Source organism: Silurus meridionalis, chromosome 29 (genome assembly GCF_014805685.1).
Source record: "Silurus meridionalis isolate SWU-2019-XX chromosome 29, ASM1480568v1, whole genome shotgun sequence".
Classification (NCBI taxonomy): domain Eukaryota; kingdom Metazoa; phylum Chordata; class Actinopteri; order Siluriformes; family Siluridae; genus Silurus; species Silurus meridionalis.
The window spans coordinates 7,324,654-7,342,951 of NC_060912.1; the positions used below are offsets into that span (position 1 = coordinate 7,324,654).

Genomic DNA, 18,298 nt, shown 5'->3' on the forward strand with positions numbered 1-18,298 from the left:
GCAACATCTACAGCAACATGCTCAAACAAATGATTGTTTCTTTAGTAGGGCAGAAAGAAAATAAAAGAGCAACAGACAAGTGCTTTAGTCTTTATTCTCAACAAAGCCACCTTCAGGAAAAAAAAATACAACTCCATTACATTCCACAGAAATACTTTACCAAAGACAAAACCGGAAAACAAAACAAGTGAACAACTGAAATAGAAAATTTTGCAGCTTTAGGTGTAGAATGTTCTGCCTAGCCGAATATATAATATATAATTTTATAATACGATGTTTTTTAGTAAATCATCCCTGCTGCACAATGAGATTAAACCAGGTTGAGAGAATTTCAGAGCAGTCACATAATAAATTAGGGCTGTTAAGAGAATATGTGAACTGTGCAGGTTTGTTATGGCAAACGATGCAGAGAAAGTACTTGGCACTTATGATTGGAACGCTGTAACCTGGATGTTTAGTGTTGTAAACGAGTGGAACTGGGAGGAAGGCTGAGGAGAAGTACCAAGTTTCCGTGACTGAGCGTCGAGATACAGTCATGTGACGGGATCATGAACTTTTTGTGTAAAGGAAAACCAGTCGAGATCAAATCGAAAAAGATTCAAGGCACCGCATTAAAACAGCGGTGAAATCGATCAGCTATTTCCATTTTAATACGCCTCTGCATACAAGCTTATTTTCAGTTTTGGTCCGGTTATAAAGAGGAATTGCTTTGATGGCCAAAAACAATGTGTTTTCGCAAAATATCGATGCAGCATAAAATCTTTGAATACGTCGAACTCCTTCCTTTAACAAGGGGTAAACGAAAACACTGAGGAGAGAAATAAACAAACATTTTGATGCTTATTTTAAATAGAAACTGTAATACCGCAGTTAGAATGAAACAGAAATATGTTTCAGATACACAAGAGAAAAAAAATGGCAACCCATGATAAATACTGTTCTTTTGTGGAAAATAATATGATAAACAGTTTTCTAACACAAAACTGTGCCACAGCACCTTAACTGAACACGCAGAAAATCCGGCCCAAGAAGCTTTCATTTTTTTCCCCTGGAGTTTAAATCGATACCAAATTACAAAACGGTCATAATCATTGAGGGAAAAAAAATAAAATAAAAATAATAATAATAATAATAAAATAAAAAAACCTCACAAAAGGTCAATTCAGTACAGGGGGGGGGGAAGAAAAATAATATATATAATAAAAAAAATAAAATAAAAATAAATAATAATAATAAAATAAAAAAATAAAATAAAATAAAATAAAAAGGTCATAGTACTGAACCTGGTCAAATCAGTAAGAGGTGGAGGAAATAAATTGGAAAAAAAAAAAAAATAATAAAAACGCTCAAAAAGGTCTTTGTACTGAACCTGGTCAATTCAGTAAAAGGGGGGGGAGAAGAAGAAGAAAAAAAAAGGCAGGGGGTCATTTTTGAAGCGGCTGGTACACAGACGCATTGGGGTCCAGGCTGGATGGACTCGTGTCCATAAACTTTGACGAGTAGTGAGGTGAAATAGGAGGCATGCTGTTGGAGTCAGATGAATAGTTGATGCTGGGCATGACGGCCATGACCTCTGCTATCTTTTGCTTCAGCTCCTTGATCTCCTGCTCCTTCTGCAAGATCTGACCTGCACACAGATCTTATGTGTTACAAAAGAGGTGTGCGATATTGAGAAAAAATTATGTATGAAAATTCAGCAATGAAGAGGGAAACAGAAGCTGAAAAATCTTTGAATTCTTTGAATTTTTTTTATTTTGCTGGGACTGGGTTTCTCTTCATCACTTAACACTATAACACCTGTAATTATTGCCTCGATTTTTAAGACCTTTTTTTTAATCGGTGTGGGTGAACCCATTTTTCGCCTACGAAGACTCGTTGTCTCACAAGGATAACGTGACATTTTAACTGTTACCTAGCAAATTAAATCAGTATCGACAATATTCCCCTTTGCAATGCAGAAGAAACAGGAGCTGCACCTGAAGTGAGATTTCGATTTATTTACACACTGTTTAATGCGGCTCAGAGGGACATGCAATGCTTTAATCTGCATAAATAATGTTTTCATATTTTAAACATAAAATGTTGAATACTGATATAAAAAAAAAAAAAAAGATCGACTTTAAATGGGAAATTAAAACAACCAGTAAGTCGATGTTAATTAGTGAGTCATTGCAATTGAACCGAATCGTTTAAACAGGTGATTCTTTCAAGAACTAAACATCATGTTGCTCAGAGATGCAAAGCAGTGCTTTGTTTGGAAATATTTTTTGTTGGTGAAATAGAGCAAAAACAGGGGGTGTGTAAAACATAAGTCTCTTAATATTGACTTCTTGTTTATTGATATTTTTTTTTTTTTTTTTAGAGGAAGAAAAAAAAAAAAAAAAAAGAACATTTTACTTGTGTCACTATATGAAATGATATAAAACAATAAAAACATTTTCTGCCCCCATATCTTGAATTTTGTGATCATTCAAAAACATTTTTAGCAGTACAGATTTACAGACTTTTAAAAATACAGCCATCAGTGTCTAAATAACAAAACTGAGTGCACCATAAGTGAACATGTCAAAACTATGTCCGAAGTATCAATATTTTTGCATGAACACCATCTTTATGTAGCACTGCTTTAATCCCCCTGTGCATGGAATTCACCACAGCTGCATAGGTTGTTGCTGAGATCCTCTTCCACTCCTCCAAAATGACATCATGGCGCTTCCCCACTCAGGTGCTCAATAGTGTTCAGGTCTGAAAACATTCTTGGCCACTCCATCACCATCAGCTTCCTCAACAAGGCAGTTGTCATCTTGAGTTGTGATCTTTCTAAAGGGAGGGCATCATGTTCTGCTTCAGAATCCATGCTTCCCTCAATGAACCGCAGCTCCCCAGTACCAGCAGCACTCATGCAGCCCCAGACCATGATGCTACCACCACCATGCTTGACTGTAGGCAAGAAACAATTTTCTAGTTCTCCTCACCAGGGTGTCACCACACATGCTGGACTCCATCTGAGCCAAACAAGTTTATCTGAATCTCATCAGACCACAGGATATGTTGCCAGTAATTCATGCTCTTGGACAGGTCATCTTTAGCAAACTGTTTTATTGTGAGCCAGGTTCAGAAGAGGCTTCCTTCTGGGACCATGGCCTGCAAACAGACTTGTTGCAGTGTGTGGAGCACTGGCAAGTGGACCATCTGCATCTGCCACCTCTAAAGCAATGCTGCAGCACTCATGCATCTGTTTTTTTGGAGCAGCTTCTGCACCTGAGGCACAGGACGAGGACTCGACTTCTTTGTTCGGCCTGTGCGAGGTCTGTTCTGAGTGGAACCCGTCTTGAAAAATCTCTGTATGACCCTGGTCACTGTACTGTAACTCAGTTTCAGTGTGATACCGATCTTCTTTTAGCCTCGGCATCTTTGTAGAGAGCAACAATTCTAAATCTCAAATCCTCAGAGAGTCTTTACCATGAGATGCCATGTTGAACATCCAGTGGTCAGTATGAGAGAATTGTACTCAAAGCACCAAATTTTACTGCTTAAATACAAGCTACACATATTTGCATGGTCCCGACAAGCAGACAAAAACAAACATGAATAGGACGTGTGTCTTTGTTTGAGGGGAGAAACAACCTCATTTAACTACTGAGAATTAAAAAATACCTTGTGCAATCTCAAGCTGCCTTTTGGCATCTCCTAGTGCTGAGAAGAGATCCAGCTTGATCCTGGTCTCGGCACTCAGGCTGTTCTCCAGGTGCTGCGTTTTATCCTGCATGGCCGACAGTGCTGACATGAGGACCTCTGTGTCCTTCTCGTTCTCTTTGTACTTGTGCAATTCCTGACAAAAACGGAAAAAAGGAAACGTCACTGTTTTATTATACTATATAGGGGTGTAACAATACACGTATTTGTAATCGTTTCGATACAGGACTTTCGGTTTAGTGCACGTGTGTACCGAATGCAATCCTTGTTGCGTGTGGAACATAAATAAAACCGAGAGTTTCCTCACGAACGTATTGAGTGGCGGACCGCGGGTTTGTTTAGTCTCTGCCTCGCTCTTTAAACGCATTTTTAAAACTGATTATTAAAACTACTCACTCCGTACTGAAAATACAGTTTGTAGTAGTTGTGCTAATTAAGTTTTCCATTTATTAAATTTGATTTAATCAATTTAATTTTTGCCTATTTGATCGAAGATTCTAATCTAATCTAATATAAAAGTGTATTGCATTCATTTGATCGATTCCAATTTATTTTTATATAAATGTATTTTTTATAAAATATTATAAAATATTATTTCATATATTATTTAACCACGCAGACATTTTCTTTTAAATTGCTTTAAAAATGTCAACTGTTGATGTTTGCAAATGTTCTGATCTGATCGGCCCTTCTGGACCGCCCTTTATAGAGACCGCCGATCAAAGTTCCTAAAACGATTATCGGCTGATTACGATCAGAGACCGATCGTTCGGAGGTCCCTTACCTAAAACCACAGTCTGTACGTCTCCCACTTGTATTTATTGTTTGAGGTGGAAAGGAAAGAGGGGTTTTATTTGGGGGGGAAAGGCTTGCGGCTCACCTGCACTTTGCCCTCTAGCTCTCGGACCTGCTCCTCTTTGAACTTGAGGTCGAGGGAAAGCTTCTTACATTCGGATTCCAGCTCTCGAACTCGACTCCTCAGAGAATCTGGACACTCCCCTCTACAATGATAAGAGAAGTCAAGGTCAATGTAAAAAGTAGGGTCACGTCATTGTGCATGAGAGCTGAGAAACCAAACGTGATTTCGACAAATATGATGTGGCACAAGAAAGTACTCCTTAAGACATAAAATAATATGAAAGAGCCATATCTTGTCCCTAAACCCTCTCTTTTCCATGCTATTCCTCACAGATCTGCACCTATTTAAAGATTCATATGTTTGTAGAAGCTATTTGTGCAGGGGCAGAGCTTAGAGATAATCTTTCCAACTCCTCAGGCTTTACCTGGACGCAGCGGTCAGAGCAACAGCCCGGGCGACTGTTGCCTCTTCTACCTTTTTCCTCTTTTTCTCATCGTTCAGCTGCTTTTCAGCCACCGTCCGGGCCTCCTGCTCGGACTTCAGCCGCTTCTCCAGCTGAGCGATGGTCTGCTTGTCTTTCTGCTTGGACTGCACTGCGTTATGAAGTCTGATGCAAAGACACAAAGCAGCATTAACACTTACATGCGATATTTTAAAGAACAACAATCCGGTGATAACTAATTGGATATTGACCTGTGCATTGGTACTAATTTTTTTTTTTTGTGAGCATTGAATCCTCACTTGTTCTGGAGCAGCTCATTCTCATGCCGGAGCTGGCTGAGCTCAGACCGAGTGTTCCTCTCGGTGCTGTTCAGAGAGCTGATCTGAGAGCGCAGCTCCTGCTCCAGCTGGCGACTCGCCTGCAGATCCGCCTTCAGCTTCTTTACGTCCTGTTCCAGACTGCACACACAACCGCAGCACGTTTCACTCTCATTATTTGGGTGCATTTGTGGCATGCGCCAGTGGTTTGTGTGGCTTAGAACTTATTGTGCCGACTGAAGAAGATTTTCTGAATTTAAGGGCTTGTCTACAATTATAAATTATAGTTCATAAATAAAAGCTAGAAAACATAGTGGCAATTTTAGGTTTTCAGAGGTTTACATTAACACGCGACCCGTATCTGGATGTTGTGTATGTGGAAAAGTGTAAACGCTCTTCCGAAAGGAATGTTATCTGAGCAGCGTGTCCTGGTCCGGAGGTAACCCGAGGACGCGTCGAGACCGGATCTCAGCGTAATGTAAACGGGCAGTTTGTACATGACGGAATGAAACAGAAGGGTTTTTAGTTCAACTTAATTGCAAGTCCAAGTCTTGAATAATGATTTATTAGTGATTTTTCGGAGACACGGTCACGCAGCAGCTCGAGCCCAAGCATGAAGTCTCTGCTGAGATTTGCAAGGTCTCTCTTCTCCATGTGGTTTTCCTTTTGGTCCTCTAGTTTCCTCCACATGACTTGGTGACTCTAGATTTACTGGCATCCTATTTAGTGTTAATTCCTACTTTTTAGCTCTTGATATTCTGTAATGATTAAACAGTTAATGAAATATGAATGAATGAATGAATATTTGGGGTCTCCGCTTTAGGTTTCTTCCTCCTGTCGTCTTGGGGAGTTTTTCCACTTGCTATTGTGGTTAGTGGCTTCTCTTTGAAAATGTATTTATTGCGAAATTTCTCTTTAAAAATCGAATTCTGAGCTGCTCTGGACAAAATACATACCGGTAGTTAAAAGCACTATACAAATAGACTAGAAATGAACTACAATGCCCATGTCAAATAAATCACAACCATTGGATTAAAAAAATTGAAAATCAAGCAGAAAACAACAGGAAAAAAAAATAAATTTTCATTAAAAAAAAAACAAAAAAAACAACCTGTGTGACAAAGATAATAAATAAATTACATATTAATCTGCAATTATTGAGAAGCTTCTTACCGCACTAAAGTGTCTGGTTTACTGAGCTGGTTGTTGGGTATACAGTTCTCCATCAGCTCTCGATGAGCATTCTTCCCTATGCCCTTCTGCTTCTTCTCGCTTCTATTGGACGAGGATGGCACACTGCCATTGGTGGAGCTGTGGCTGCGTGGGGAGGAATTTTTGTAATGTCTGGAACAGGAGGAGGAGGAGAAGGCGGAGCCTGCATCTGCACCACCCACGTCCTCCATGCACCCGTTCAGCTCGTTGTTCAGTCTCTTGCTGCTCAGGTAGTTCTCCATGTACTCAATGTCCTGCAGCTTCGACTCCACACTGTGAAGGATGTTGTTGTTGATTCCGATGCTGTGCTGGTGCGGTTTCTTAGCCCGCTGCTCCAGCTCGGGGAAAGAGATGGGCAGCTTCTTGGTGCCGTTCTGTGCCAAAAGCGTCGGATCTGCTTCCAGCATGGATTTAGGGGCTCCTAGATTGGAAGGGAGGAGAAGAAAGAAAAAAAGGAGTTTGGTTCACCAATTACCGAGGAATAATGTGGAGATTTTGGCAGCCGACAACATGATATCAGAAGTAAACATGAGGCAGCCTCATGCTACATTTCCACTTCCAAGCAGAAGAGACGCTGAATTTTAAATGCCATGCTCATTTGCATAACAATTTGCAATAAACAGGTCTATAGAGACGTCATTAAAATGCCCAGCAGCAGTAAATTTAGCAGCATGTGGTGACTAAAATAAGAACGTAGCCACGCGTAGTAACGGTGGAAATGCTTACAAGGAGATGTTTTATTTAAAAAATTAAAAAAACATAAAAAAAAAAAATTTGCATGTCACATTTTTTCCCCTCTTTCTTTTTCTTTACACCAAATAATTTTTTTCCCAACACCTTTTTATCCGGCGATGATGATGTCGGCTTGTTTAACACGTTAAAAAATGTTCTTGCTCCAAATCATGTGTTGCTTACCTTCCTCTGCTTCCCTCTCCTGCCTCTGGAGCATCTGCTGTTCCAGAGGCAGAGTCTGCTGCAGGAGCTGCATGTAGAACTCGTTCTCCTTCTGCACCTCCTGCTGCTTCCGTAGGCGCATCTTATAGCTCACGTAGCTCTTAAAGCCGAAACCGAGCGTCACCACCGGGTAGCCGATGCTGTGAAGAGAAATGGAACGGCTGAAAATTACCCACAGGAAAAACATTTCTGACACATTTGTAGTTAAAGTTGTGGAGCAGAAACAAGTTAGTCCCTGTGATTGCTATAAACCTCTGTTTCTTCCTCACACCCCTTTACATCTCACTCGACAAGGCTCAGGTAACGCTCAGTCATGGCAGGGTTTTTAGACACGCCTACCTCGCTGGTGCACCTTCTAGCTACAATTACACATTTCCCATTGTTTGTTAATCAACCTCAAGCTCTTCAACAGTGTTTCTGATTGGAGTATTTTTAACCAGCAGCAGTGACACTGAAGTGTTTCAGCATAGCAGCACCTGCTTGGGTTTCAACATGTTCAGCGTGGAAGTCTTTATAGTATTGTAGCTTCACTCCATCAATCAGCCAGAGAGAGAGAGAGAGAGAGAGAGAGAGAGAGAGAGAGAGCGAGAGAGGAGACTTTTTACTCATCACATGCAACATTACAGAACAGTGAAATTCGTTCTTCTCATGATAGGAAGCCAGTGTCAAAGTACAGTTTCATTAATGATACATTGCACCTGGAGCTCAAGGGCCAAAGAGTGACAGCTTGGCAATGCAGGGGCTGGAGTCCCTGACCTTCTGATCAGAAACCCAGAGCCTTAACCACTGAGCGATCATGTCCAAACAAGTTGGACCAACTGGTCTTTATAAGACCAATGCTTCATGAATAACATGAAGGTAAATGCAAGGAAAAGTGGTGCCCCAAAACAAAGAAATTCAGCGGTGAGGTAACCATCCAATCTTAAACCATGACTACTCATGAAACCAGAACAACCCCAACCAGAAGCACACATTTTATGTCTATCACTGATATGCTGCAAATCAAAATAACATCATAATATATGTGTAAGCACATGGTATGTATTAGGGCTGCACAATATACTAAAATGATCAAAATATCAAATTATATACATATTGAGCGACTTATTTTAATTAGAGATTAACCTTATTTTTATTTTGAGCACCTATAGTTGATTATAGTTGGCAAAAGCCATGCAGATAGTTTTTCCGGGTTCCAGTCCGCTGCTTTTATGAGAGCGGCCTCTAGAGGCGAATCACTGACACTGTGTGTTTGTTTTTTCAACCCATTGCACACGGTGCATTATTGTATCACACATCACATCTGTTTTCAACATCGTGCAGCCCTAGTAAGAGTAAGTATAAAGCAGGCCTACAGGAAAATAAAACAATAAATCCTGATTGCACATTGTAGAATTCATGTCTTTGTGAAAAGAAAGTCGGCAAAAGACAGCTTTACCAGTGAGCAGCAAACGGACGGCACAGGCCCACGTGAAAATTTTTCAGGTCTTTGAATCGGATGGCGGCTTCGATGTAGACGAAGAGGATCCATAGAGAGACCGTGGGCAGACACACACCTCGCTCTGAGGACACAAGACAACACAAGGCGGTTAGCCAAACTCGCTCTCTTGAACGGCAATGGAAAGGTTTTCGTTTCCTATCTCGGACAGTGTGCTCATGTTAGCGACAACAACAACAACACGTACACAAACACGGACTTCTGAGAACGCTTACAGAAATCTCAAACCATGTGGCTTTCTATTTCTTTAATTGCATACATTTTTTTTTTTTCGTTTCTCTTTTCTTTGAATTCGTCTTTGCTCTGGGGGGCACTGAAAGCATTTTGAAGGATTGCGTTTTTTCATTCATTGCAGCGTCACTACTTATTCATTTTTTTTTGTTATTATTATTTTTTAAAAGCCCCTTACAGTCCCATTTCTGCCTGATAGAGAATTAGGAGAATAATTCTTGTCATTCTTTTAATGCGAGGTTAATTATGAATTGTGCACTAAATGATTAATGATGAGGGTGGAGGTAGAACAGAAATAAAAGCAGGAAAAAGCAGCTTCAATTTCAAGCAGAGGCCATAAGAAAATGCATTTGAATAAAAGTTTTTTTTTTTAATATTGATTGATTTGTGAGACAGACTTTTGGATTTTACGAATATTTTATAAAATAATAATCTAGAAAATTCTTTTGAAAGCCTACAAAATGAAAAGAATTAATACTTTATCCCCCGTTATGTACACAGGTTATAAACTAAATAAATTATAAATAAAATCTACCTCATGAACACTTAAATGCGCTCCCCATTGTTCAATAAAAATATGTGCAATACTGCATTTTACTAACCTAAATCTGTACTTTTCAGTGCAGTAATACTCTTTCTATACAAAAATGTGCAGTACATTTCTTTATTCTTTTTTATTTTTTGTATTTTATTATATATTATTGTGATTATTATTATGATGATGATTATTATTGATGATGATGATGATTATTATACATTTTTTTTTTTTTTACCTGTACTATTTTTTTTTTTTTTTTTTCACAATTTATTATTATTATTTGTAATCTTACTTTTAAAAGAATGTGCATCTGTAAGCTTCCATCACCTAAAACAAATTCTTTGTAATTGTTGCCATTTGTTTTCATGCATATTCGAGTTTCTTAACCGTGTTTCCATGTCACAGGTATGGCTTTTTTGACCACAATTCTTCCATGGGTTTCTGGCAGATCTTTGCTGATGGCACTGCTGGACATTCTCCAATGTCGAAGAGAAGTAAGCATGTTTGAACAGCTTGAACAGCACGTCTTGAAACCCCAGTCAACGCAACAGAGTAGCAGAGTTTGGCTGTTTCTCATCCAGCATGTTCCTCCTACACATCCCTTTCAGTTTCTGACTATGTTTCAACTTAGATATGAAATTGACGATTAGCGCCTGCTTGGTGGAATTGGATATTCATACACCAGACACCGATCCCAAAAAAAATGTGTTCTTTCACCACAACAAATGTCCGCACAACAAACACAATAAAGGAATCATAACACGTACCTGTGTGCCAGACGTATTGTACCCAGACGTAAGTGCTGGCGGCGAAAAACAGCCATTGCATAGGGATGAACAGCAGGCAGATGATGTCTGATGTAAACGTGACGCACACGAAAAACACAGAGAACGCCTGGGGAAAAGAAAAAAAAATCAGGAGGAAAAGTGCGCGAATATGCGAACGCTTTAAAGGACTGGACGCTTTTAGTAGCCTAAACAGTGCAATTTTGGATTTGCAAACAAGCTCTGAGATATGAATTCCCATAAGAAACATTATTAGCTTCCTACACTGGAATACTTACGCAGATATAAAGATACACCCCAAACCTCGTCGAATAATAATATACAATCATATTCATAGCAACTTACACAAGAACTTATTTGACAGACAGCCCATAAAAGCGAATAAAAACTGTATATACGATGTATATAAGATGCTTCGACTCTGCTTCCTAACAGGTACAACATTATGACCACCGGACTAATATTGTGTCGGTCCCCATTTTGCTGCCAAAACAGTCCTGATCCGTCGAGCATTAACAGCATGAACTTCTTCAGCAGTTTGAGCTACAGGAGCTCGTCTGTTGGCTCGGACCACACGGGTCAGCCTTCGCTCCTCATGTGCATCAACGAGCCTCGGCAGCCCACGACCCTGTCGCCGGTTCACCGCTGTTCCTTCCTTGGAGCACTTTTGATAGATACTGACCACTGCAGACCAGGAACATCCCCCAAGAGCTGCAGTTTTGGAGATGCTCTGACCCAGTCGTCTAGACGTCTAGACGTCACAATTTGCCAAACTCGTTCTAATCCTTATGTACTTCTAACACACAAACTTTGAGGACCACACTAACACGTGCCATGATGAGGGGATAATCAGTGATTTATAATGTTAAGCCTGATTGGTGTATCCCTGGTATAACATAACATTGTTGTGTAGACGTTACACATTCATGCATAAACACCCTTCAGGATGGCAACCGCACAATAACACTCTGTTGTTGAATATTTCCCAATCCCAGGAACCTGGTCCTGATATTTCCCTTATCCTTGCACTTCCACGCTCAACAGATGATGAAACCCTTTAACACGACGATGTCACTCACCAGTCCCTGGTACCTGAAGGAGTCGTACACACTCCTGATAAAGAGCCAGAAAGGCCACAAGTACTCGAAGCGAAACTCCAGGACAAAGTCTGCCAGCAGCACCAGGGCCCACACGAGCAGGAACTTCAGGTAGAGGAAAGTACTACGACACACGATTCATACACAGAGATCACGTGTCAGAAACATGTTTATAACAATGGGGGGAAAAAAATAAACATTGCTTTGTGCTACACAAGGCAGATCTTCCATAGAATCGCATGCCATTATTTCATTCTGCACCAGTTTTTTTTAGGTTTTGTTCCTAATCCAGGCCAGGAGCAATCCGTAGCTGCTATCGGGATGAGATAAGAAACCAAGCAAACATGCCGCAGACTTATTACCTGGCGCTGGCTGAACTTTGAGTTCGGCCCTCATGATTTCAGGGGGGGTTGCATTTATAATCCTTAGATAACAGGTTTTATAGAGATCATGAGTTGCAGGTCATATGATATTTAACATGTATTAGAAGTGATTTAGGAAGGTGTGATGTTTTGTTTTTATGAAGTTCTAAGTCTAAGAAGAGGTTAGAAGGTGGGATCTGGAGATATTTGGACTAGGATGGTCCAGGATACAAAGCAAGTTATGAGCTCAGGATGCTGCAAAGCACTGATTCATTGCGTTGTAGATGTTATAATGTATAATAACAGATGCATTGAGCTAAACCTAGGCCAGGGGTTCTCGGGTTAGCTAAGCCTGGACCTTCTCCTGCCAGCTGGAGCTCACTTTGGAGAGGGAAGAAACAAAAGAAGCGGCTATTTGAAAGTGGACCAGCAGCGTTGCTATCCGGCGCGGCGGTGTTTGATGGAAGTGGCCGGACCGAGGCGCGTCTTCTCCCCGCGTACCTGCCGTGAATTCCCTCGGCGATACGGCTCCGCTTTACCGGCCGACGGAGCTTGCTGCAGTCCGCATTGCGCCGCTTCATTCTCCCCTCCCTCGCTTTCTTTCTTTCTTTCTTTCTTTCTCTCGGCTCGAATAAAGACGTATAACTGTGTGTATTATTTATTCTTCTTCCCCCGTTCAGGTTGAGCAGAAGCAGTCAAAAAACGGACCTACCGCTGACCCACGCATCTGCACCCGAATGAACCACAACAGCGCGATAAATAACAAATCCAGCAAAAAACCCTCCTTTTATCCAACGTGTCCGCTGCGTAATGACGTCACCAAGCCACTCCCTCTCAACGTCTACTGTCATGGCGGCGCCCAGTGAGAGAGTCTTCCACGCGTAAATGTGATACTTCTAGTTTTAAAGGTATGTAGATTACAACAGATTTATCGTCATATACATATAGAAGGAATGATACGTAAAAAAAATAAACGATATACTTACTTGCAGTCTTCCATGGTATGAAATTTGGGGTGCTATATTACGTCCTACTACTATAACTTCAGTTTTGTATCAACCTACATTTGATTTTGATTTCCATTCTCATTGTATGTATGCTGTTTACGGATCTTTAGAACAGCATAGGGATTCAGTATTTTACTATATTTTTTAGATTGATCTGAGCTGAAGATATCATATTTCCATGCATTTGACTCCGCGTGCTGGCAAACTAATAACAATCCCCACGTTTCTTTCATTCGTCTTCAGTTTGTTCCATAATGTGGCATAATGTTTTTCCCAAATGTTAATTAAATGCGTTGTTTTCGGATGCCTGAAAATCTGGAATGAACTGTAAAGAAATGGAGGTCCACTTTTCCTAATCACGATTAAAGAATAGATGATGACGTTATAAGAGAGAAGTTTCCAGAATGGGAAACACACAAGGATACAACTTATTAATGTTTCTTTTTGATTAGCATTTTTTTTTCTTAATGGGAAGATGACAAACTATGTAATGTATGATTATATAAGATTTTAGGTTCCTGCATTCAATACATTTTATTCAACGCTTATAAAAGTAGTTATTTAAAAAGAAAGAGGGGAAAAAAAAGACTAACATCACAGTTTATTAAACTATCCTGATTAAAACTGACAGTCGGAATTAGGACAATGTGAAACGAATGTGTGTGGTGGTAAATTTGGGTTCAGATTCAGATATTATACATACTAACATACATAACACAAGCATACACTATATACCATATACACAATATGGATGAAAGTACTAGGACACCTGATTTTTCCAGTCATATGTGATCCTGCCCAAGACGGTTACCACAAAGTTGGAGACACAAACTTGTTTAGGACGGCTTTGGATGCAGTGCTGTTAGTTTTTCCCTTTACACAAAGTAGGAGACTCTAAGAGAGACAGAGACTGCTCTATAAGGATATGGTTTACATGGGTTGGAATGGAAGATCTTCTGCGATAGAGCTCTGACCTCAACCCCCATGAACACCTTTGGTATGAATTGGAACGCTAATTGCACCCCCCAGGCCTCCTCACTCTACGTCATTACCTGGCTTTAATAACACCCATGCAAATCTCTACAATCACACGTATGGTCAGGTGTCCACTAACATTTATCTGTGCAGTGTATGCTTTTATTTTACAGCCCAGAATATTAATATCAGGATGACATGTTGTGTTTCCATTAAAAATCCCATGCTAGATTTAATAATGAGGTAAAATATTGGTTTTAAATGCTCACAATGCATGAATGTATCTCCACGAATCCTTGTAATGCAAGATAATTGAAATCTGTAAATACCAAAGTAAGACCATTTAAACAATTTGAAGACGTGTGTCTACCAGGTAGCTGCTCAAGAGCATGTGTAACCCGTCATTTGAAATGCCAATGGCCGTAATATTCTGGTCTCCTTTCCCCAGAGGTCTACATACAGCCAGATTAAGGATGCCAGCAGCACTAAACCTCAGCAATGAGGTGGTGAAGATGAGAGCTGAGGTGAAGCGGGTAAAAGTGCTCATCATTCGCAAGCTCACCCGCCAGATCTTCGCTCTGAAGAAGAAGAAAGGGACCGAAGCCGACCTGCAAAGGAACCAGAGGAGAGCGGCGAGGTTGTTAGAGGAGATCCGCGAGCTGAAGGCGCTCGCACCGGACCGCGTCACTAAGACGGCGCTGCAGAGCGACATCAGCTTTGAGAAAGTGTGCCAGAATAAAGACTCCAGCTTGTCAGAACGTGCCACAGCCCGCATTGCCACGCACCCGGAGTTCAGCAAGAAAATCCAGAGCATCAAAAATGCAGTAGAAGCTTTTAAAGCAGAGAGGACAAGCTCTGAAAAGAGGGCAAAAAAAAAATCTAGAGACTCTGGCCAGCAAGAGAGGGAATCAGATCTAGATAGCGATGAAGAAGAGGGTTCAGAGGAGAAGGAGTATGACGACGATGATGATGATGATGATGATGATGATGGCTCCCAACAAAAGGTCCAGGAAGCAGATGACAAGAAAGTAAAGGAACCAACAAAGCAAAATAAGGATCCAGTCACATCAAAAGAGGTTTGCTAAATTTACCTTTCATGACACACGCCTTAAACGCTTCTTTCACTTCAAACGCTTCTTTCAAAAAAAAAAAAAAATTTTTTTATAAATAATTTTCATAACTTTTGTTCTCTTAAGGCAGAGTGCATGTGTGTGAATGAGAGGGAGGGCAGTGGAGTGGTGCAGTTTCAGGGAGAAGAGGTGGAGAAGGTGGAGGAGTTCAGGTACCTGGAGTCAACAGTGCAAAGTGATGGAGAGTGTATTAGAGAAGTGAAGAAAAGAGTGCAGCAGGGTGGAGAGGGTAGAGAAGAGTGATAGCAGGAGTGATTTGTGATAGAAGAGTATCTGTGAGAGTGAAAGGGAAAGTTTATAGGACTGTGGTGAGACCTGCGATGTTGTATGGATTAGAGACAGTGGCATTAAGTAAAAGACAGGAGGTGGAGCTGGAGGTAGCAGAGCTGAAGATGTTGAGGTTTTTGTTGGGAGTGACGACGATGGACAGGATTAGAAATGAGTTTATTAGAGGGACAGCGCATGTAGGACGTTTTAAAGACAAGGTGAGGGAGGCGAGATTGAGATGGTTTGGACATGTGCAAAGGAGGGACATGGGGTATATCAGTAGAAGAATGCTGAGGATGGAGCCACCAGAAAGGAGGAAAAGAGGAAGACCAAGGAGGAGGTTTATGGATGTGGTGAGGGAAGACATGCAGGTAGTTGAAAGAGGCAGATGCAGGCCATAGTGTATCATTATATAAACATTATATAAACTCTCTAATAAAGATGTTGAAGAAGTAGAAGAGGTGCTGCTATAAAATAATAATAAATGCCAAAGCAGTGTGATGGCATTATTGAACTAAAGTTTATTCTTTTCCAACAGTATCATGTCCTCAGGGTTTATTTTCCTCAATTGGCAGTTCGTTAAGTAAAAAAAAAAAAAAAAGGCATTAATATCAATTTATTGTTACATTTAATGTACAAGGTTTCCCATGTCTGAACACTTTACTTTTGACACTAAAGACTCCTTCGATGCACAGTAAATCTAAGATTATCAAGACTAATCAGATTTCACACTTCAGCCAATCCGTTAATATCTGTTCTTGTCTGTCCAGAGCTCCTCAGACATCACTCCAGCTGAGGTAGTGAGGATGAGGAAGGAGGTAAAGAAACTCCGAGTGCTGATTATCCGGAATCTCACCCAGCAGATCACCAATCTCAAAAAGTTAAAGACTGACGAGTCTGAGCTAAAAGGGAATGTGGAGTGTGTGGCACGGCTGCAAAAAGAAGTGCAGGTCCTGAGGACTCTTTTACCCGACCAAGTAACCGCCAGAGCCATTGAAGGGGGCATCGATATGGAGAAAGTGTTCCAGGACCCAGAGTATAGCGCTGTAGAGAGAGCGATTGCACGGATAGTCACACACGAGCGCTTCGTGAAGAAGCTTCAAGACGTCCGACAAGCCGTTGAACAAGAGAAGATAAAGGCCACAAAGCCTGGAGAAGAGAATAAGGGCGTTAATGCAATGATGAAGGTTGATGATAGTGATAGTGAGGTTGAGGAGGAGGACGAGAAGGAGGAGGAGGAGGAGGGAGGGACTAGTGATGATTTCGATGGAGATGAGGATAAGAAAGTACAAGAAAGGCAGCCAATCTTAAAGCTAATACCAAGGTCTGATACTGGAAAGCCTCCAGAGAATATCAACCTGGCTCCGGCAAAAGAGAAATCAAAAGCAGTAGATCTGGAAAAAGTTGCGAGAGGTCCTGCAATTCCAAAATCAAGTCCCAAACCAGCTGTCAAAGCAGTCCAGAATCTGCCATCCAAGAGCAAACCACCAGCACCTCCGCTTAGACAGGTTTCCAGACCTGACACCAAGAAACCAGAAAACCGAAAGGAGAAAGAGGAGTCGGATTTGTCTGATTCAGATGAAGAGAAAGAGTATTTCGACGACAGCACCGAAGAACGTTTCCACAAGCAGTCTTCTTATTCAGAGCAGAGCGACGACGACGACTTCTTCCTCGGCAAAGTGAGCAAGCTGAGGAAGAAGAAAAGCGACACTGCGCCCAGGAAGGAGAAAACGAACGACCCTAAAGAGGCTCGAGAGAATAAGGCTTGCGAGACTCCTCAGTTCAAAGTGGAGTCCGTCTTCTGCTCCTCTCTCTCCAAATCCGGAATTTCCTCTCAGAAGGGTAAGCACAGTGGTCTAGAACCTCCACGATTTTCAAATCAGAAGCGTTCACAAGGTGATGAGAAACCATCGTGGCCTAAAAACCAAGGTCCTGGAAAGGGATTTAAAAGTCAGCCACCTGGATCCAGAGAGAGTTCAAAACCAAAAGGTCCAGGAGGATATAACACTGGTAAACCTGCATTTGAGAGGAAAAAAGCAGGAACCCATTTCCAGCAGGCCCTGCATCCATCGTGGGAAGCCAGCAGGAAGAGGAAAGAGCAGCAGGCTCAAATCACAGCTTTCCAAGGGAAAAAGATCAAATTTGATGATTAACTATTCTCAGGCTCATTCTTTATTTGTTATGACATTTACACTGATTTTCACAGCATGAAATAATTTTATTACTCTACTTTTCAATTTGAAGTTTATTAATTTCGTTAATGTTGACATGTTAGGATGGTTTAAAGCCTTGGCTGTGGATGTAAATCCTGAATAAAATGTAAATATTTGTTTTCATCCTGTGTCTGGACTTTTTCTTGACAAAACTATTCGAAAATGACTACGATTTTTACAAAAACTTCTTGTACGATCATTTTATTTCTGTGACATAATCAATGAACTGCTTCTACATTTTCAGACAATGTTTCTGTGAACTTCTGAATTCATTCTGCTGCCACTTTCCTACTACCTCCACCATGTTTACAAGTCAAGTTTCTATAGCTATACCAGCTTTACAGAAATTAACAGTTAAGGTGAATGGTGTGTATTTATCCCTGATGAGCAGCCGTGGTGACTGTGGCAAGGAAAAACTATCTTAGATGTTATGAGGAAGAAACCTTGAGAGGAACCAGACTCAAAAGGGAAACCCATCCTCATTTGGGTGACATCAAGAGTTTGATCATAAATCTTTCAACAATACAGAACACTGGAGTATAAGACTATAAATAATGTTCTTTCTACAGTCTTATACAGTCATTATGGTTATAAAACTAGGAGCTACTTAGCATTTGTGATCATCACAGATCCAGCTCCATGCCAGAGCCTTTAAACACTCCAGGAGGTCCAATGTCAAAACTCCACACGTAGTGGGATCCAATTGGCACTGGTA

The 18,298-nt window shown here is 40.8% G+C and overlaps 2 protein-coding genes across 2 annotated transcripts; one reads left to right on the forward strand and one right to left on the reverse strand.

The window, feature by feature from the left end:
- Positions 1-1,237: 1,237 nt before the first annotated feature.
- Positions 1,238-12,608, reverse strand: maco1a (macoilin 1a). Its single transcript, XM_046844314.1, has 11 exons — positions 12,493-12,608; positions 11,612-11,753; positions 10,515-10,641; positions 8,919-9,042; positions 7,442-7,620; positions 6,488-6,947; positions 5,297-5,455; positions 4,980-5,162; positions 4,577-4,697; positions 3,658-3,832; positions 1,238-1,627 (listed from the first exon to the last, which is right to left on the reverse strand). The coding sequence occupies exons 1-11, from the start codon at positions 12,570-12,572 to the stop codon at positions 1,425-1,427; spliced, it is 1,953 nt and encodes a 650-aa protein (XP_046700270.1). The 5' UTR covers positions 12,573-12,608; the 3' UTR covers positions 1,238-1,424.
- A 156-nt stretch (positions 12,609-12,764) lies between these two features.
- srfbp1 (serum response factor binding protein 1) lies at positions 12,765-17,706 on the forward strand. The gene is made up of 3 exons (XM_046844313.1): positions 12,765-12,899; positions 14,422-15,049; positions 16,141-17,706. The coding sequence occupies exons 2-3, from the start codon at positions 14,447-14,449 to the stop codon at positions 17,521-17,523; spliced, it is 1,986 nt and encodes a 661-aa protein (XP_046700269.1). The 5' UTR covers positions 12,765-12,899; positions 14,422-14,446; the 3' UTR covers positions 17,524-17,706.
- Positions 17,707-18,298: the final 592 nt, after the last annotated feature.